The sequence below is a fragment of the Eschscholzia californica genome, unplaced genomic scaffold (assembly GCF_041429995.1).
Source record: "Eschscholzia californica isolate CP2 unplaced genomic scaffold, dmEscCali1.0.p SCAF_3, whole genome shotgun sequence".
NCBI classification, from domain to species: domain Eukaryota; kingdom Viridiplantae; phylum Streptophyta; class Magnoliopsida; order Ranunculales; family Papaveraceae; genus Eschscholzia; species Eschscholzia californica.
In genome coordinates this window covers 3,064,489-3,085,368 of record NW_028238420.1, presented here as the reverse complement: position 1 = coordinate 3,085,368, position 20,880 = coordinate 3,064,489, and the positions used below count along the sequence as shown (strand labels likewise).

At 35.8% G+C, this 20,880-nt stretch overlaps 2 protein-coding genes and 1 pseudogene across 7 annotated transcripts; 2 read left to right on the top strand and 1 right to left on the bottom strand.

The window, feature by feature from the left end:
• Nucleotides 1-3,157: 3,157 nt before the first annotated feature.
• On the top strand, nt 3,158-6,240 carry LOC147547703 (DNA glycosylase superfamily protein). 4 transcript variants are annotated; one of them, XR_015237268.1, is made up of 6 exons: nt 3,178-3,791; nt 3,940-4,140; nt 4,836-4,892; nt 5,021-5,342; nt 5,542-5,794; nt 5,979-6,240. XR_015237268.1 is itself a non-coding variant. In XM_086667752.1 (4 exons), the coding sequence occupies exons 1-4, from the start codon at nt 3,366-3,368 to the stop codon at nt 5,264-5,266; spliced, it is 930 nt and encodes a 309-aa protein (XP_086523878.1). In that variant the 5' UTR covers nt 3,158-3,365; the 3' UTR covers nt 5,267-5,954. The 4 variants fall into 4 exon arrangements, 1 of the variants encoding a protein (XP_086523878.1); XR_015237267.1 differs by lacking the exon at nt 5,979-6,240 and having other exon boundaries at nt 5,021-5,327; nt 5,408-5,954; XR_015237265.1 differs by lacking the exon at nt 5,979-6,240 and having other exon boundaries at nt 5,542-5,954.
• A 4,377-nt stretch (nt 6,241-10,617) lies between these two features.
• LOC147547702 (chaperone protein dnaJ 16-like) lies at nt 10,618-15,566 on the top strand. 2 transcript variants are annotated; one of them, XM_086667929.1, is made up of 12 exons: nt 10,618-10,722; nt 11,734-12,171; nt 12,548-12,671; nt 12,805-12,887; nt 13,009-13,120; nt 13,221-13,325; nt 13,438-13,488; nt 14,067-14,156; nt 14,267-14,375; nt 14,477-14,625; nt 14,708-14,761; nt 15,153-15,566. In XM_086667929.1, exons 2-12 carry the CDS (start codon nt 12,023-12,025, stop codon nt 15,384-15,386), a joined length of 1,260 nt encoding a protein of 419 aa, XP_086524055.1. In that variant the 5' UTR covers nt 10,618-10,722; nt 11,734-12,022; the 3' UTR covers nt 15,387-15,566. The 2 variants fall into 2 exon arrangements, with proteins under 2 accessions (XP_086524055.1, XP_086524054.1); XM_086667928.1 differs by lacking the exon at nt 10,618-10,722 and having other exon boundaries at nt 11,696-12,171.
• Nucleotides 15,567-16,647: 1,081 nt separating this feature from the next.
• On the bottom strand, nt 16,648-18,182 carry LOC147547701 (peroxidase 41 pseudogene; annotated as a pseudogene). Its single transcript, XR_015237048.1, has one exon. The product of XR_015237048.1 is annotated as a peroxidase 41 pseudogene (transcript).
• Between the last annotated feature and the right edge of the window lie 2,698 nt (nt 18,183-20,880).

Here is a 20,880-nt window from a genome sequence, read left to right as displayed (position 1 = left end):
TTTAGATTCCTTCATGATTATCCCCTAATGTGTCGTCCTCCATGAATGCGGCACCTGTCTTGGAGAGGGTGATGAAAAACCATTAAATTAAGGCTCTCACCGGAGCCCAGAGGCAACACTTAAATAAACCACTGTAATAAGAGCAATGGGATACACGATAACGACCGAATCTGATGGAGACCATCAAGATGGGCCTCACGGCCGGACTAGTTAGAGGGCCTCATGGCCGAGTCCATTAGGAATAAAGTTTAGGAGTTTTCATGTTTTAGTATTTCCTACTAAGTCTAGGTTTAGAAGTTTCTATATTTGAGTATCTTTGATATTTAGGAATCCTAATTTGAGTCTATCTAGAAGTTTCTAAGTTCCTATAAAAGGAAGCTAGGTATGTCCTTGTTATTCAGATCAGAGAATATTATCAACCAAGTTTATTATTAATCAAGTTATTAATCAAGTTTATTGTTTATCGTTATTTTATCAGTTTTATTTCGTTAGTTTAGTTTATTAACAATGGTGGATTCCATTACTTTTACGCTTCCGCAACAATCTACATCAGCTGGTATTCAGAGCTTTAAGAATCTGGGAACAGATAATTTTTTTTAAATACTTCTCATCTTGAATGTTGGAATAATCTTCCGCGTTTAGGTTGGGATCCTTTAAGAGATGCACAACAACTCTATGTTGATCGAAAAGATCAAAACAAAATTAATGTCGATTCCAAAATTCCTATGTTTGATTATCAATATCATATAGATTTTTGGATTCAACAGATGGAAGATTGGTTTATAAACCAAGAAGTCCATGACGAAGATAAGGTTTTTGTCATCGAACAACACTTGTCTAAAAGAGTCTATGAAAAATTCAACGAGATGCAATGGAGACTCATTGATCAAGGAAAAAAATTCGTCGACGATTGGACTACATTGAAAAACATCTTTAGGTATGTTTTTCTTCCTTTAGATGAATATTTTTCATATGTGGAGACAAAGATTGAATCCAGTAGACAGTTCTCGAATGTTACTTCGGTCACCGTGTTCGATGGTATTGAAGAAGTTCTTGACAAAAAAAATAAAATTTTCTCAATGACGGAGGAACAAGAAGAACAAAGTGAATTATCCTCTTTTAGCTTGAAAAGGTCAGTTCATTCTAGTTTAAATTTGATTAAGCCATATTCGAGTTTGGTTTATAAGCAACACGAAGATGAACGTGGGAAGATCGTTCAAGTGAAGAAATTCAAGGTTGATTTTTCCATAAAATATTATGTGGTGTTTGTGATCTTCTTCATCAAATTAAAAGATGACGGGAGATGTTGCAATTTGTTGGAAGTTTCTTTCCTACATTTATTTTTGCAAGATTCTTTGCACTATGAGATTGAAGCTAGCGATTTCGTCCAAGTGGGTGTCCTTCCACCCCAATGCACCGTTCGCTCGAAGTGGGAATTAAGGATTGCATTGTTGAGTCTCACTTGAGGGCAAGTTCGTTCTCGGTCGGGGAGTATGATGGAGACCATCAAGATGGGCCTCACGGCCGGACTAGTTAGAGGGCCTCATGGCCGAGTCCATTAGGGTTAAAGTTTAGGAGTTTTCATGTTTTAATATTTCCTACTAAGTCTAGGTTTAGAAGTTTCTATATTTGAGTATCTTTAATATTTAGGAATCCTAATTTGAGTCTATCTAGGAGTTTCTAAGTTCCTATAAAAGGAAGTTAGGTCTGCCCTTGTTATTCAGATCAGAGAATATTATCAACCAAGTTTATTATTAATCAAGTTATTAATCAAGTTTATTGTTTATCGTTATTTTATCAGTTTTATTTCGTTAGTTTAGTTTATTAACAATGGTGGATTCCATTACTTTTACGCTTCCGCAACAATCTACATCAGAATCTCTTTCCCACCCAAAGCTTTAACTGAACCCCTACACCCTACAGAGGAATGGACCTTAGCAACCCCCTTCTCCTTCCATTGCAAATACTTATATAGATGGAAATGGTTCCCTTCTTTAAGTAGGAATGCATCTGTCTGACGTGAGAGAAGCCAACACAAGGGAAGTCCCTCGAAGCCGAAGTAGGATTTAGTCTCGGGAAGCGTTTAGGTCGGGTTCGCAGCATTCTTCAAAAACGGCTACAGTAACAACTTCAATTTCAGGCGAATAAAATGGATAATCAAACTGCTAAGGTGAGTTTCCTCTCCATTTAGAAGATGGAAGTTTACTTACAAAGAAAAAGGGAAGCGTTGGTATAACATTTTTCAGTCTCAGTTCTTTCTTTAGTTAGGGAATTCGCGTGTTGCTCAAGGGAAAGACCTATGTAAGAATAGTTCAATCAGAATTTTTGTAAGCTCTGGAGTCCGAAGCGTCCGAATGAGTGGTATCAAGCCTGCTCGTAGCTCACCCGTAACCTGTAAAGTAGGCAATATTACATATTGTAGTAGGAGCCTCTTACTCCATCGGAGAGGAGAATCTCTATTAAGCTTTCTTTTTCTTCTCGGCTCAAGTTCGAAGACAACTCGCTCAATCGAACCAAACGTCAAATCTAATAAATCCAATGTAACGTAGAAGGATAACCTGTGAGTTAGGGATGATGTAATTAAGAAGGATAAGCTGCGAGCTAGGGGTAATATTCCATATTACAACGGTTCAGTAAAGACAAGTTAGAATGGTAATATAGATAAATAGTTTGCTCACCAGCTGCATTCAATAGAAAGGGACCCACCCTAAATAGAAAGAAGAGGATTGGATCCACCTGAAGTAGTCAAGTCCCAATCAATGGAAACTGTGGACTCTCTCCGACCTGCGACCCCTGAAGATTGAATTTGTGGAGTTCAAAACTGAAAATCCATTAGTGGCATGAGAAGAAGTAGGGACGGGACTGAGGGAAGTCATTCCAGGCACAAGAGAGCCAATCAGGGATATCCTCCCGATAGAAACGAATAGACAGAAGTAGGAAAGACATTTTGAAAATATCTTAATCAAACTGAACAATCTTCTAAACATTATAGTCGACTGGCGAATTTAAGCAATTACATGATATCTTTTCGAGTGAACAACGGTTGGTTCCCATCCATTTAAAATTAGATCGAAGCCAAACTAATCAAGGACAGTTTGACATTTCCCCATAAAAAAAAAAAAACACTTTGACTTAATCATAGGCTAAAGTCGAGCTCATCAAATCGTCAACTAATTCTGTTGAGTCCGTTCAGTTTGACTCGACCCAAGGACCATCCTTAAAAATGCAACAAATTTCCCACCAAATTTTACTTGCTTAATTGTGGGACTGAAGAAAAGGTTAGCCCTTGAATTTCGAATTCAAATTTTCTTCCCCATTTTCTGATTTGATTTCTGAGAGAAGTCATAAATCCTTTTGTAATCGAGATGGAGAGAAACCGAAAGAGAAAGCAGCACCATTGTTCCACAGATCACCCTAACAAAAACCCTAAAAATCTGAGTTTGAAAATCACCAACAACGAACCCTACCCAACTTATACTCGACCAACTCCTGAAGAATGCTTACTTGTTAGAGACAAATTACTAGCTTTACACGGTTTCCCTCAAGAATTCGTCAAGTATCGTAGGGTTTCAGATTCAACATCTTCAGACCTTAATCAGGTCAAATCAGAACCATTAGAGGAAGAATCAGAAGATAATAAACTCTTGCTTACAAATTCAGAATCATTCGAAACTTCAAAAGAAACTGTATTGGACGGTTTAGTAAGAACCCTATTATCACAGAACACCACTGAATCAAACTCTGGAAGGGCATTTGCTTCTCTAAAATCAACTTACCCAACTTGGGAAAATGTGAGTTGAAAAAAAAAAAATCTGATCTTTCTTCAAATTTTTGGGGGTTTTTAGCTTATTTGGGTATTTGAGAATTAGGGTTTTTGTTATTTCAATCTAGCTTATTCTATTTTCATGATTTGGGTGATTTGTTTTTGTTTGTGTGAAGGTTCTTGATGCAGAATCAAAATGTATAGAGAATGCAATAAGATGTGGTGGTTTAGCTGTGACAAAAGCTGCTTGTATTAAGAACTTGTTAACTAAATTGCTTGAAAAGAAAGGAAAATTGTGTTTGGAGTACTTGAGAGAGATGTCAATTGATGATATCAAAACCGAACTTTGTGGTTTTAAAGGAATTGGACCCAAAACTGTACGTTTTCTTCTTCATCATATTCTCTTTAATGCCTTGCAAATTGATTTGGTAGTTTTAGGTTGATGAATCTTAATCTTCTAAGGATCATTGTTTTGAATAAATTAGATGCTTTATTACCTTCTTGGTGCTTATTATATGAGTTACCGAAACTGTTTAATATGTTGGTTATATCAATGTTACTAGATACTCCAACTCCCTTTTTGTACCACATAATCGATTCTGCTTACCCTTTTTGGGTGGGTTAACGTGCGGTACTCAAAATTTGACGTACTGGAATCTTCAGTGGTAATGAACCCAAAAAATTTCAGCTAACTAGTTATTTTTCGTTTTACGGGTATAGAATGTCTGTGAGTACGTTTATCTATTATATGTGCATCCTAGGGGTATGGTTTGTCTACGAAAATAGTCTAAAATGTACCACAACTAAAAATAGTGTGGGTAACTTAGAGGTATACCCCTAGCATGCCGGATACTCACATTGTAGCATATCAGGTAGCGTTTCCCATATCATGTACCGGAGCGATCAGCTTTCAGATAACATCGGGTTAGATAGATTAGAATCCTGAAACAAGAAAAATCAGGCAAAAGAAAACTTAACACCTTTTTATGCTATATCCTCTAGGCTTGTTCGTTTCTTGTTTAATGATATTTGAGATTGCTGGAATTGCTGAAGTTGTTGAAACTTTTTGCAGATAGCTTGCGTTCTGATGTTCCAGCTTCAGCTAGACGATTTCCCCGTGGACACTCACGTGAGTCTATTGAATATCTTAATGGTCAAGCTATGTGACATTTTCTTTTGTTCTGAAGCTCAAGTTATGCAACATTGTGTCTGATCATTGACATGTGGCTCAATTTTTGAACATGAAAACTCGTACAGGTATTTAGGATCACAAAGGCTATGGGTTGGGTACCCACCAACTCTGATAGGGAAAAGACGTATCTTCATCTCAACAAGCGAATACCTGATGAACTAAAATTTGATTTGAATTGTTTGTTTGTTACACATGGGAAGCTTTGCCAGAGATGCAAATGGGGTGATGATCGAAAAACTAAAAAACCCTCTCTTGACCAATCCTGCCCTTTATTTTCTACTTCTAGCACTGAATCCACTGATTCAAAATAAAAACATACTTTTCAAGTTTCATTTGCCTCTTAAGTACAGTAGGAGATCGCTGCAAAGTTGAGTGTGTTCCTTCCAGGTGATTGTTTCCAAAACCTTTTGACCTTGAGAGAGGTAGTGTTCATGTTTTTTTTGCCAAGATAGATCTGAAATTTTACTCGGGGTTGAGTTGTCTCGAGACATGTTAGAATGTTTGTTATTTTGTTTTTCTCTGACTCGGTACTGTCTGGTCCATCAGAATAGCTGATTGAGGTTGATTTTGGGTCCGTTTGATTCAGACAATTCAGATTCAGCAGAGTCAGATGAGTCAAAGTCAGACAATGAGAAAAACCACACACCACTTCCGTAACTTTTTTCAGATGAAACCAAAAGACAAATGATCGACAATCTTCAAGAAGGCTCGTGGAGGAAGATGAAAGTCTGGATTCTTCAAAACTTGTTTTGTCAGAGCATCTGAGGAGGAGAAACTCGTCAAAGAGAAAGGTCTAGTGAGTGTGAAGGAAGCAAGAGAATGGATTCATCGTCGTCTCAGTAAGTCTTTTTCAACTATGCATGTACCTTGAAAATGCTCTGTAGTTTTGGTTCTCCATCTAGGTCTTGATATACAATTAAATTATGAATATAGTATATTGCAGATAGGTTCTACAACTTATTATATCTTTATAGTTGTTCATACTCCATTTCTCTTTCACAACTTTCTTCTTTTCATATTTAGATATCTGAAGCTCAAAATCGATTTACTTCGTTAACGGTAAGAATAAGATTGGGGCACTGGTTTCTCCACTACAGATGCATACAGGTTACTACTGAACCAAAGTGAACTTCACAATTTCATGAAAGATCATGCCGTGCCGCTGTTTTGAGATAAGATGGACTCTGGTAGTTGGTCCACCTCAAATCGATTCTACGATATTTGAAAATAATTAACAAATATAAAGTTATGTAGTAATTATAAAGCCAAAGGAGACAAACAAAAAGATGCAGAAAATGACACCAACCTTGTCCAAAAGAAAGCCTAAACACTTTAATAAATACTAAGTAATCATTATTTTAGTAGGAGAGAGAGGAGATTTCATTGGAGATGAGAGATCTAAACCCTAACCCTAGACAGATATTATTTGTGGGACTTAACAGAGTATGATGAAAATGTTTCATCCATAACAGCTATTTTGTGGTGGATGATAGAGATATATGTATGAGTACAAAAATGATAAGGGCAGAAAAAAGTTAGTGGAATTTGGCAAAAAGGGTAATCAGTGGCTTTGAGATTCTGTAATTGGATGTTGATGATTGTCTATCTATAATTTTTTGGAGAATTTTGGTTTTTTTTTTCTAACCTCTTTGAGCGTTGATATGATTAATAGGAGGCTGAGCATTTTTTTTTGGAATACGACTACGGTCTACGTAAGTCGTGACATTTGTCATTTGATACATCATAGATGTGATGAGCTCGATAACCACCCACTCAAACACTAACAAGACCAGGCCTATAGTTCAACAACATGACCTGAAGCCCAACAACATTATTTATACCCTAATAATCCCAATTCAAATAACCAAAGATTTCACATTCTCTGGGATTCGAACCTGGGACCTCCAGGGCTTTCTGACCTGAAGCCCTAATAACCGGCCACTCAAACACTAACAAGACCGGGCCTATAGTTCAACAACACATGACCTGAAGCCCAACAACATTATTTATACCCTAATAATTCCAATTCAAATAACCAAAGATTTCACATTCTCTGGGATTCGAACTTGGGACCTCCGGGGCTTTCTGGAGTTTATGTCAACACCTTGGAACCACTTGGGTTACAAATATGAGGCTGAACATTTATTTTTTATTATTTTTTTGGAAATTGACTACGACGTAGTATAGTCATTACAATGACGTTGATACATCAAAGATGTGATAAGCACAATACTGTCAAATTTAACAAGAACATGCTAAAGTCCACCTAAACTATGGCCTAAACCCACTAACTATGCCTAAAGCCCAACTACATTATCTATATCCTAATAACTCTAATTTAATAACACAAGGATTCCACCTCTTCCGGGGATCGAACTCGGGACCTCCACAGACTTTTGGTGTATATGTCAATACTTTAAACCACTCGGACAACCAAGTGTTGAGCAGATCATTTATTCAGATTAAGTTAAATCTAAATTTCAATCGATATAATTTTGTTTCAGTATGGAGTTTAAGAGTATAATTAAATGTCCACTACTAGAATGGTTGTTCTTTGGTTATTAAGAGTATAAATAAATGTCCACTACTAGAATGGTTGTTCTGACAGTTTATGTGACATTTTAGAATTTATGAACGCCTTTGGAACGATTTCATGACAATTGTAAACGTAACTTCATTCTTACTATGCTTGTAAGTAAGTTTGACGTGCGATGTGTACTGTACTCATCCAATGATTTTATGTGGGTACATTAAAAAGTTTGGAATCAACCCAATGCTTTTTCTTTGCAATAATTATGATTTGTGTGAAATCGAATCGTCTAATTTATATTTTTGAAAGGTATGATAATAATGATAATGTAACGAAATAACTTTAGATTATTTTGGATAATAAAATTCTAATTTAGGTGATGTTTTGGTTTGAATTGTTTAAACTAAACGGTTTTTTGAGCTTACTCCCTCAAAACTAATTGGTAATTGAGTTTACCCCCTTCAGTAATTAGTAATTGAACTTACCCCTTTGATTTTAAATTTTTTATCAAAACTATTAAAGATATGTTTGGCATGTGATAATAAAATTATAAATTAAATAATATATAAACAAAATCAATCTTTACGAATCATATTCCCGAACAAATCAAACAATAAAGTAAGGTAGAATCTCTACTAGGAATTATATTGAAGAATAATTATTTTTATTTTTTTTTGTTGAACTGAAGAATAATTATTCTTGGTAGTCACAATTATTTCACATACGCCAAACACAATCTTTTTGATTTTGTCAATAATAGTAAGTCTAGGGTGTAAGCTCAATTACCCACCATTGAGGGAGGTAAACTCAATTATCAATTAGTGACGAAAGAGTAAGCTCAAAAAAGCCTAAACTAAATCATTTGAATCAATGAAATCAGTATAGAATTCCCAAGAGTCCTCACATTTTGATCACACAAAATATAAATACAGTATTTTATAATTTAGTTAAAATCAATTCAAACTTAAAACCAGATGTCAAATCTAAAGTAGAAAAAGAAAAATTACCATTATTTCAAATTTAAGTTTATGTCTAACTCAAATGACTGAAAACCAGTCAAACAAGTACTATTATATTATCAAGAGATCTCCAATTCAAATCCTTGATTTTCTCTCTCATAAAATTAGGTTGAAAAAAGTAATACACCCCTAGATTTGCTGTAATAATCAGCAACTTCGATTTAGTCTACACCCTATCTTATCTGTATTTTTATGCGTACTAAGTACATATGTGGTGTTCAACAAAAAAAAAAAAAAAAAAAAAAAAAAAAGTGGCCAATACATGGATAACCAATTTTCTTATATGGACAACTATTTTATGTGGACACCTAAAAAAATTAAAATTCTTATATAGACAACAGTTTTTAAGGAGACATCACTATATGATTTTTTAGCCATGTCCTTTAAGAATTAGAAATTTTATTTCAAGTTTTCCATCTTCTCTTCCCTAAACCCTAAATTTTATTCTTCTACTTCTTCATCTTCATCTTCATCTTCATCTTCATCACCCACAATGTTACCCTCAAACCCCATTCTTTGTAGGGTGTGTACTGTACCTACTAACACATCCTACAATCTCATCTTGTTCTCCACCACGTTTTCCTTTCCCTACCCCATTAAATAACACATATAAGAATTCATCTTCTCTTCCCTATCCTTTCTCTCTCTACCCACCCTCACCCTCTTAAGTTTCTCTGTCTCTCTCCCTAACTCTGATTTTAATTAATGGATTCAATTTCTAAACTAGGGTTGCTGATGAGAGTTCAATTTCTAAACTAGGCTTGCTGATGGGTTCAATTCTTAGGTCTAGAAACTTTGTTATGTTGAACCATGTGTGGGTTATACCATTAAATCTCTTGATACTAGTTCAAAACCTCCTAATAATGTTATTTCTCCTACCCTAACAACAACTAGAATTGATGAAAATTTTCCAGATAAGAGAAGGAGAAGATCAAAGAAGGAATCAAAAGAGTGGAGGTGTTTAGATTGGTGTTGTTGGATGATTGGGTATTTTTGGACTACTTGGTGGTTACTATTTATAATTCATTACCTGGATTTCAAGTTGAAGAACCAACCCCGACTAAATTGACAAAAGAAGGATTAATAACTTTACATCCTCTTGTTTTAGTTCTTGGCGTTGTTTTAGGTCTGAAAGTCTCAATCACCTTTCAGCTTTAGATGATTAAATTCCTATTTCATTAATTTTGAACGGTTTATGGTTCGATTTTTTATTCATTTATTGTGAATTTATGAATATTTAGGGTTTGATAAATAATACAGTGAAGTGGTAGAAATTGTTACTTTCAATGGTCGTAAAAGAATAAGATTAAGAAGAAGAAGATGATGAATGAAGATGAATGACAATTAAGTTTTCTACTTTAACTATTGTATTGTTTGATAGTCCTCAAATTAATTAGTTTTCATATTTAAGTACTTGTAAAGTTTGTCCCCTTATTAAATCAAAGTCAATTAAGTCAAGTATAGTTGATTAATGTCGGGCCCGAAAATAGTTGTCCATATAAAAGAATTAGTTGTCCACGTATTGGCCACCAAAAAAAAGTACATATGTGGTATAAGGGAGCGGCTAATAGCACCCACTAAAAGTGTTGTTAGCCTCCGGTTCGACTGAGTGCATACTATAGAGGCACCAGCCCAGCCCCCCTCAGCACCCCTTTTTTGTTTTTCTTCTTCTACTTCTTTTCTGTCTTCTTCATCTATTATCTTGCTTCAAATCATAATCAACACTTTATAATGAGATTTTTTTCCAATATCATCATCATCAACCAACAATGACGAGTTAGAGAGATAAAAAAATTCTTGTTTTAGAGAGATAACGATAGTAAAACCATTGTGGAAATAATTTTGATTTCAAACAAACTTTGATCTATGATGAAGCGTTAGAGAGAGAAAGAATTTTTTATCCAAAACCATCATTAAAAATACTCTCGAGAACCCTAATCACAGACTAGGGTCGAACTCGGGCCAGCCCTAGAAGTTTTGGATTGACCCGAGTCCAAACCTGGTCTGTGATTTCAGATTAACCAGTCCGAAACCCCTCGAACTGGTACGAGTCCGAATCTAATCTGTGATTTTCTCCGTGTACAAAAATTTCAGCGAATGCAAACATATGTTTGTGGTCAAAAGAGATTGATCGTGGTCAATCTCCACCGCCGGGGGCCAACAATTTTAACGGGTGCTTTTAGCCGCTCCCTACTTTATGAATACAAATCACCCCAGGGTATGGGTGGGAATCGGTCCGGACCGGTCGGTACCGGACTCTAACTTCATCGAACCGGTCGACTCGGACATAAACTATTGGTGACCACTTATTTACTCGGGCGGTCACTCTCAAGAATTTTTTGTCCATTGACCGTCCAAGACCGTTTATTTTACCGGGCAAGTCGGACACCGGACGGTCTCGGTCCGGGCTTTCCAATAAAATTTACTCCCTCCGTCCCAAATTAAGAGTCCCATTTTAAAAACGTAACTTTTTTTCACAACTTTTACTTTTCCGTTTTTACCCATATTAATTTTTAACATGTTTGGAATTCAAAAGAATTAGCACTATATATATAAGATTAGTTTCCATAAACACAAATTATTCTTATCTCTTCCTAAAAGCTTACCAAAATACGAATTGTTTTAATTAAGTAATAACTACATTATATATTGTCAACACGGGTATAATTGAAAAATCTATGGATTTTATATGATAAAAGAGGAATGGGACTCTTAATTTGGGACAGACGAAAAAGGAATACGGGACTCTTAAATTTGGACAGAGGGAGTACTTAAATTCAGAACTTTATTTTTATTACCACAAAAAAATTACTTCCAAATGAAGATGTTTAACCAAGAAATCAAAAGTAAATATAAAAAAGAAAAAAAACACAGTTGATCATCATTTGACAAGATATATAATTAAGCCATGTATTAAAGTTTGGTCTTCTAGAGGACTATATGACTATAGCCAACGACCATCATATATTTATATGTCTATAAAATTCAACGGTCAACTTCTAAAAATGAGGACAGTTTAGTCGGTCAACCTATTCGGTCACTCGTACAGGTCGGTTATTTGGACGGTCTATATTAGTCGGTCGGTTAGCGGTCGGTCCCAGAATTTTGACCGTGACCGTCCGCCAATTCTTTCGAGCCGGTCGGACACTGACCGTTACGACCATTGGGTGTCCATGGACACTTTTTATCTCGGTCTCCGGATCTTTTTCCCACCCCTACCCCACCCCAGGGCGCTTTTTAATACCTTCCCCTTTTATGAACTTTGATTTTTCTTCTTAAAATGAATTTTTATTCACGAAATTCCTCTCTCTATAGTTTCTCTCTCTAATCTCTATATCTGGTTTGGTAACAAGGGTTTTGATTGTAGAAGATAACGAATCTGATAAGTTTGGAAACAAATCAGAGGTTAATATAACCATTTCTTCTGATACAGATCTCTATTTGAGAGGTTTTGTCAACAAGAAGAAGAAGAAATTCAAAATTAGGTTTTTGGATTTGGATTTGAAGTAGTGAAGAAGATGCCGGCTCATGGATTTTCCTCAAAGAGGGAGAAAAATGAGCCTGGAAAACAAAAATCACAAAGAAGAGATCCTTATGAAGTTCTTGATGTATCTCGAAACTCATCAGATCAAGAAATTAAATCCGCTTATCGAAAAATGGCTCTCAAGTATGTTCTTTTACTTTCTCTCTCTTCTCTCTTTGTGTTTTTTTTTTTTTAAAATTTGTGCGTTTGATTCGTTATGTAATAATGATTACTTTTTTTTTTCTTCTGTGAATTTCTAGTTTTTGTGTTTAAAGTTTAGGGCTTTTTATTTAGATCTATAAAGGTGCAATTTTTGGTATAGAAATAAGTGGAAAATGATAATTATGAATGAGGGCTTTCGAAAAATTTGAAGAAGTAGCTGAATATCTGATGTGTTTCATATTTCATGAGTAAATAGCAGTGTTTTGATATTGTTGGTAGTATAAAGTTGGACTTTTTATTGTTTAGAATTGTAAAGGTAGTGTTTTTTTAGCTCTTACATCTTCTAGGGTTCTTTCAGGTATCATCCTGATAAAAATGCAAATGATCCTGAAGCAGCTGATATATTTCAAGAGGTTACATTTTCTTATAACATACTTTCCGATCCAGACAAAAGGCGTCAATACGATTCAGCTGGTTTTGAGGTAAGGGTATTGTATGAATAGCTTAACAATCACAATGTCAGTTGCTTTTTGTCTTGGTGCTTAAGTTCGCTTATAGATTTGGATTCAAGAAGTGATGCTAAAGTAAAGGGTTACTTAAATGAATTATATATAGGCTGTTGAATCCGAAGGCCAAGAGTTGGAGGTTGATTTATCAAGTTTAGGAGCTGTGAATACAATGTTTGCTGCACTTTTTAGGTATGTAAGTTCATTGTAAGATTTAGCATGATTTGTAGGGAAGAGAGACTCTTCTTCGTGGATAGTTGAATTGTGACATGAAACCCTAATATATTTTTTTTTTCATCTTGTACTACAATAGTAAGCTTGGAGTTCCTATTAAGACTACTGTTTCTGCAACTGTTCTTGAGGAGGCACTGAATGGAGTTGTGACCGTACATGAACTTGAACTAGGCCAACCTTTCTGTAAAAAAGTATGTCATGTTTTATCCGTTCATTTTACTCTTCTCACTTTTGTGCTATTATATGTACTTGGTAACTAAAAGCTGTTGAATATTTTTCTTACTCTTACAGGTTGAGAAACAGTGTGCTCATTTCTATTCTGTGACGATAACAGAAGAGGAAGCACAAGCTGGGCTTGTGTGTCGAGTTCAATCACCAGACAAAAGCAAATTCAAGGTTTGTCTAGATTACTAGTCTAAAGGCTTAGCGAGCCTAATGTTTGATGAATCTTTTTTGCTTTGCAAAGTATAATCCCTTTGCTTGTTCTGTGGGATTGGGTTGTATGCAGCTGTTGTACTTTGAGCAGGAAGAGTGTGGCGGTCTCGGCCTTGCGTTACAGGTACTTGAAAATTTTAGATCTTTATTTTATCGCAACTGGAATTTTAAACTTTGAAGCCTTGCTTTCTATAGACGGTTAAATGTTGCTTAATGGTGTTCCAGTAAGATCTTTCATCTTTTTTTAGCTTAGTTTCTCTAGTATGTATGGTGCTACCTGGTTTAAGTTTTGTTTAGCATAACTTGAATTTTGAACTTCATATCTGGTCTACCGAACTTCCTAAAATACCATACATTTTTGAAAAACTGACTTGATTGGGTATTCGCCAAATCGTTGAGGCTACAAAGTTTAGGAGATCAACCAACACCACTGGTATCCCGACTAGCTGAACCCCGACCTGCAATCAATTTTATAATGTTACTGGTGACTATCCTTGGGCATGAATGAATGTGCTTATCTTTGTGTAGAAGTAGAAATTTAAACGTAAGACTAGTATACTTCCTTTCTCGTAGTTACTTGCATATTTTCTCATTCACCTGCAGTTATAAATATAACACCGTTTTCTTCTTTTAGTTCAAAGATGCAATCCAACAGGATACTTCTCTGACATGTTTCGATTGCATAATTTCTTTCTCGTGTAGGAGGATAGCTCAAAGACAGGGAAAACTACATCTGCTGGGATGTACTTTCTTGGATTTCCTGTATATCGATTGGAACAAACAGTAAATTCTGTAAGCTCTAAAATTACTACAAATATTTTGAAGTTGTCAATCGTTGCTCTAATAACAGTCTCTTAATAATGGTAATGTCGGATTTGCTTCTTGACTTTTCATTGCAATAGGCAGGAGCTACAAAAGACCCTGATTCCAGCTTCTTCAAAAAATTAGATGGGTTTCAGCCATGCGAAATAACTGAGTTAAAAGCAGGCACCCATGTATTTGCCGTTTATGGTCAGTTTCGTGATTCCCTAATCTAGCAAAAAAACTGTTTTTCTTCACCATGAACTCTTAGTCTGAACTAAACCTTGTTTCCTCTTCCATTTTATATTCAGGTGATAACTTTTTCAAAAGTGTCAGCTATACGATAGAAGTTGTTTGTGCCAGACCGTTCTCAGAAGAGAAAATCAAACTCAGGGAGGTAGAAGCTCAAATCTTAACCAAGAGAGCAGAACTCTCGAAGTTCGAGAAAGAATATCGAGAGGTTTGGACTTTACCCAACTATTTCTCAGAATCTGTTAAAGTAACAAATGTTATATGTTATATTGATATAGAGAATGTGACAGGTCCTAGCTCAATTCACGGAGATGACAAATAGATATGCACAAGAAATGCAGTCCGTAAGTTCCATTACCCTCGTTAAAAACTTGCATAGCATACACATTTATGTTTAACAAATGAGATGGGGGATGTCTGTCCGAGTCATCAACTCCATATGCTAAAGGGAGGTGGTCTATGGTTAAGGGGAAATCATTTGTGTGATTTCATTTTATTTCGATAATGGAAGGTACATTTTCACTAATATCAGATAAGTAGACTCGGGTAATTATTTTTGAGGTGTATCACTTTTAACATGCGCTCTTTCCTCATCTAACATACTCACATAACTGAATCTCGCATATTCGACAGATTTATTTGCGCTCTATGGATGCGGGTTTTGCCTAGTATATATATATATATACATGTGATATTGGGGATAATTAACGTTGCGAAACTTGTTGAATTCTTCAGATAGATGATCTTCTGAAGGAAAGGAATGCAATTCATGCCTCATACACAACTTGTTCGTCCCTGAAGCATAGTTCAAGTAGTAGCAAGTTGAGAGTTGGCAAAGGTTCATTCAAGGAGTCAAAAGAGGAAGAAGAATACGGACCGAAAGAGAAAAGAGCTAGTACAAGTGATAAGTCGAAGAAAAAGAAATGGTTTAATATATACACAAAGTTAGACAAGAGGAAGCCTTGCTGAGAAAAGGGTAAATAGCTTCGAAAAATTAGCCTCTGTTTTGTTTCATGATCTGGTTCTTCATCAGAGGTTTTTGTTTATCTAGAATTTATTGGGTAAAAGCGGGTATTTTTTCTTTTTTTCCGTTTGTAACTTTACCTTGTAAAAACAACTAGCTATTACTGTAAAATTATTTTTCCAACATGAATTTACCTCCTAATGTTTCTGTTTTCTTCACCTTTCTGACATGGTGCAAATAAAGGTGGATATTGAAGCCATGATTTGAGGTGGACCCTAACTCATATATAGTCTTTTCAAATTTCGATTTGTGTCGTGATGTTTTAGGAGACATTTAATCTGAAGTTCATGGTGGAAAAGTTGTAGCTAACGTCAAGTATGATACTTGTCGATTGAGAATTTAATGAGTAAATGGTAATACCTTATTATTTGATGAGAATGATAATATATGCAGACTATATGTGCTATTTGGAGGAGGATGAATAAGAAATGTTGAGATTTGGGAAACCTACGAATCGGAAAACATAGTGTTATAGGTGGTTGGTGCTTCGCGAAATAATTTCATATGCTTTCTATAGCTTCTCTTGTGGCTCCTAAGCTTTTTTTGTATATCTGGTTTGTTGTTATTTTGGAGATTGGGTTTGCTGATGTAGGTGTTAGGTTTCTGGAAATCTACTGTATCTTTCGTTTTAACCCAGTTAGTTTTGTTGCTTTTCTGGTAGTGTTTACATAGTAGTGTCAGGCGTTGTTCGCGATTCCAGTCGGTAACCATCAATAATAACCGTCTCTCTCCTAACCATCTCACAACCTCTTCTAAATATCAATCGGAACAACTAAGTTAGATACGAAAATCTAAAATTTCAAACGAATTAGGCAATCAACTTGACAAGAGAATGGAGAATTACACTAGATATTGATTCCTAGTCCAGGACATTAAAATGGACAATATAACCACCATCGTTTAATCCTTTTTTTTTTTTTTTTATAAAACCACCTTCGATCGTTTAGTCGAACCTGAGAGAGTTCGGTCGACCCTCTTTGTTTCTATATGGAAGATACGTACGTTTAACAAACAATATTCTTGGTGAAACGATCTATGTTATCAAAAAAATAAAGTCAGTCATTTTCACACTCTTTAGTCATTTTTAATAGCAATAAAAGAAACAAATAACCAAAACATAAAAAGAGTTTCTTGAAGAAAAAAAATATTGTTCCTTTGACTCATCCCAACAATCAAAGATCTCTAACAATGGCCGGTACATAAAAATAACAAAATGAAAATTACATAAAAAAGAAGAAATACATATTTATTGTTTCAACATTATATAATGATAACATTACATACATATTATAAAAACAAAAAAAATATTAAAAATATTAATAATAAAAACAAAAAACTTAACACAAATAAAATCTTAACCAAAAGATTGAAAAAGGATAATTTGATTAAAAAGCATCCCAATATGACAACATCTCCATCTCCCAAGTAGCAAAGTCATAATCAATATCCTTAATCAAATCTTTTAAGTTAATAATTATAAAGTGTTAATTTTTTATTTTATTTTTCAAAAATCTCAAGCCTTAATAGAGTTAAAAGCATCACATCTGTGCCTTACTTCTCCTTTATGCCCAGTCTTGATTTGATGAATACCAACCTTCTCCATGGCATGAGCAAAAGCTTCAAAAAATGCAGTTTGATTTGCTGCATATAATTCAGCATATGGCTTTGTTCTTGGATCTTTGATCAAAACATTATCAGAATTCAATAATCCCAAACCTCTCTGTAAATTCTTATAATACATGTTATCGAATTTGTTTGGTGTAATAACGTCGTTAAATGCCGACATAGCTTCATTAGTCTTATAATTTCCACAAACTGTCTTCAACCCATCGACGAATTTTGGGTTTAAATCAGGATCAACTTTAGATATCTTGCTATAATTGTAGAGTCTGTTAGCAAATTCTTTACAATGAGAGAATCCAATTGTATGAGCACCACTTAGAGCTACCATTTCTTGAGCTGAAAACCCTTTGGATTTGAAATAAGAGATGAGTTCGGTCACAGACATTTCGGATTTGGGTAAGTTACCTTCAACACGGGAAGCTTGTGAGATGAACCCATCTTTTCGACCTAACCGAACATTGTAAAATGGACCACCAACCATAGTTACAAGATCTCTAGCAGCTAAAGCAAGAATATCGGAACAAGAAACGACACCGGGGCAAGCAAGTTCAAGGGCGGTTTTGGCACGAACGACTAAGTCGAAAGCATCACCGGGTAGAGCAAGATTGACTTCAGCGTCTCGTTCGGCTTTATTAAATGAATTTGAAGAGATGAGAACAGAGGCATCACAACCTTCAACCATACAATCATGGAAGAAGAGTCTAAGGGTAGCTCCTGCAGTTGTGGGACTAGCTATTTGTTTAGTGGTTATAACTTCTTGAATGATTTGTTGGAAGTTTGGACATGATTTCGAGTAGTAATCGAGACTGAGTTTTGATTGAGAAGGAAGGAAATGGAATGAGGAAGAGAAAAGAAAGAGGAGAAGGAGATACAAATGTGCCATGGTTTGGGTAGAGAGGAAGAGAGAGGGAGAATGAGATCTGCTTCCTCAGGGTGAAGAATGATGGGGGGAGGAATGAGGAAGCAGATCTCTTTGTGAGAGGGTGTTGAGAGAAATGTAGGGAATTGGTGGGAGGGAAAGAGGACAGGAGGGTAATGCTGAGTATTTCTAGTGTTGTGGATGGGAGAAGTTTTAGGAGGTAAATGTGTTATTTTTGGCTTTCTCTTTTGTGGGGAAAAAATATATGATTAGCTAATAGAATGGTTTATATGTAGAAGAGAGAGAGAGAGACTTAGAGAGAGAATTTTAGAGAGAGAGGACAAGATGAAGCCTTTGACTTTTCATCATGAAACCCAAAACAATAGGAGGTTAAATCCTCTACATGGGGACACTTATTTGCCCATTTTTTCCTCTTTCAACTAACTAACTGACTAACTTATGTTTGTAGTTTTTGTATTAAGTCCCCTAATTATTATTTATCCTCTTTAAGGCCCCACATTTGGTGGAACATTGGTTTATTTTTTGTTGCAAGTGGAGCATTGGTGTCTTTTTTTTTTTTTTTTTGTTGAAGAACAATAACATTAATGAAGCAAGGAGTTCTTACAATACAACTGAATAAGAAAATAAGGGATATTATGCCATCTTTTAGACAGATTATGCTTTCTAGACCATTTAGCCAGCTTGTCAGCATGCGAGTTGGCTGCCCTATTAACATGATGGAATTGGATTGCATCGAATTCACTGCATTTCTCTTTGATCTTCTTGATGTGGATCTTCGATTTCCATTGAATAGAGTGTCGACTATTTTGTAGATGATGTATTAGGTTGGCATTGTCACTTTCAATGATGACCGAGTTATAAAGCTTATCTGCTGCCCATTCCATTCCCAGAAGGATTGCCTGAGCTTCTCCTTCTTCACTATTCCTTGCTCTAGATGTCTTGATTTGTGCTTCAATGAATTTAGCCCCACTATCATGAGCAATAAGGCTGAGGCCGACCGTAGAAGAGATGTTGAGAAAGGATGCGTCGACATTGATCTTGATGGCATTATGTTCCGGCGGTTGCCACTTTTCACTGGTTTTGCCCTTCTTATGTTTAGAGGGTTTTTCTGTATTCGGGTAATTTTGAATCATTTGGATAATTTTCGGGATGTCGTTAATTTCATGCTGAAAGCAGTGGTCACATCGCGTTTTCCACAGAATCCATAGAATTGTAGCGTAATGTATATTGTTACTAGTATAACATAGTTCCGGCTGTTCTTCCCACGAGAATATCCAGTCAACGATGGAGGCAATGTTTTCGGTTATGATGTTATATTGGAACCAAATATTTCTCGCTAAAGCGCAGTGTAGAAGGGCATGTTCAATGGTTTCAATTTCGCTACAGTTCGGGCAACTTTCTATCTTTTCTATATATTTCCCTATTCTGGCTTTGACCGGGAGAGCCTTGTTACACGTTTTCCAGATGAAAAACTGAATGCGTGGAACCACCGGTAAAGACCATATAAATTTCCAGTTTTTGGGATTGGAGCTCTGTTCACTATTCCTAGCGCTTAGGTGCAGATACATTGACGACACTGTAAATTTCCCTGATTTAGAAAGTTGCCACTTTAATTGATCTTTGCCGTCCGGTTCAACTGGTATGGTTTTTATGAGATTCTGGGTATTTTCATCGAAGTTTTCTTTAAGGATGTCTAGATCCCATTGGTTGTTGTTAATGAGCTGTGAGACTTTAGTTAGATTGGAATTGTTTTTATTCACAACATTAGTTTCTATTTCAGGGATCCATTTATCCGTCCAAATATTAATATCCTTACCTGTATGCACTTCCCAGATGGCTAGATCTGCAACGATGCCGAAATGCTTCCTTATATTTTTCCAGGTCCATGAGTGATGAGCTTTGGCCGGGCCTGGAGAATCTTTGTTCGGATAGTATTTGCTTTTGAGAAGTTTAGCCCAGATAGCATCCGGATTATTCCTAAGCCTCCAAGCCATTTTGGCAAGAAGCGCTGTGTTATCAAGTTCTGGCAAGTGTATACCCAGTCCCCCTTCCTTCTTAGGAGAGCAGATGTCAGCCCAAGCCTTAGTGCGTATACCTTTTGATTTACCCCACCAGAAATCCCGCTGAGCGGCCTTGATGCTTTTGCAAATCCCTTTGGGAATAGCGAAGCACTGCATCTGATATCGGGGTACAGCCGCCGCTATGGTTGAAATTACAACCGTGCGACCAGCTAGCGAGAGGAAGTTGTGATTCCATTTATTGAGTTTCTTTTTAATTTTATCCAAGATGTCTTTAAACACTGTTGTTTTTTGAGGTCCTATGAAGAGTTGCGACCCCAGATATTTTTCCGACGTAGAGGCATGTTGCACTTTAAGCGCTCTCATGATCATACGTTTGAACTTCGGGTGAGAGGTCTTCGAGTAAAAGATGTTAGATTTGGCGTAGTTGATCATTTGGCCAGAAGATTCACTAAATTTCTGCAAAATATTTTTGAGTATATGAACATTTTCTATAGAGTTTTTACCAAAGATGATACAGTCATCAGCAAAAAGATTAAAATGCTAATTTTGGATGAGAATTTTCTCATTCACATCTTCAGTCGGTCATCACCTATTTGGAAATCAGTAGAATCTGAAACGTCTAGCCCTACTAACAAACCCAAACTAGCATTTCTGTAAATAACTGATTTCGATAAACTTTTAAACAGAATATTGATAAAATATATCACTATCAAACCCAAACTCATGGGACTTCCGTGGGGTTTCAAAAATATAACATATAAAAGTGAGTATATGTATATATAAAATAAGCGAGGAAAGCGATGAGAGTATCTTTTATGAAATATACATTCATCTTCAATGGTTAAGATTACACCTCCAAACTTATAGGTATAATTTCAAACTTATCTTCGACGGCTAAGATTATACTTCTGAAAT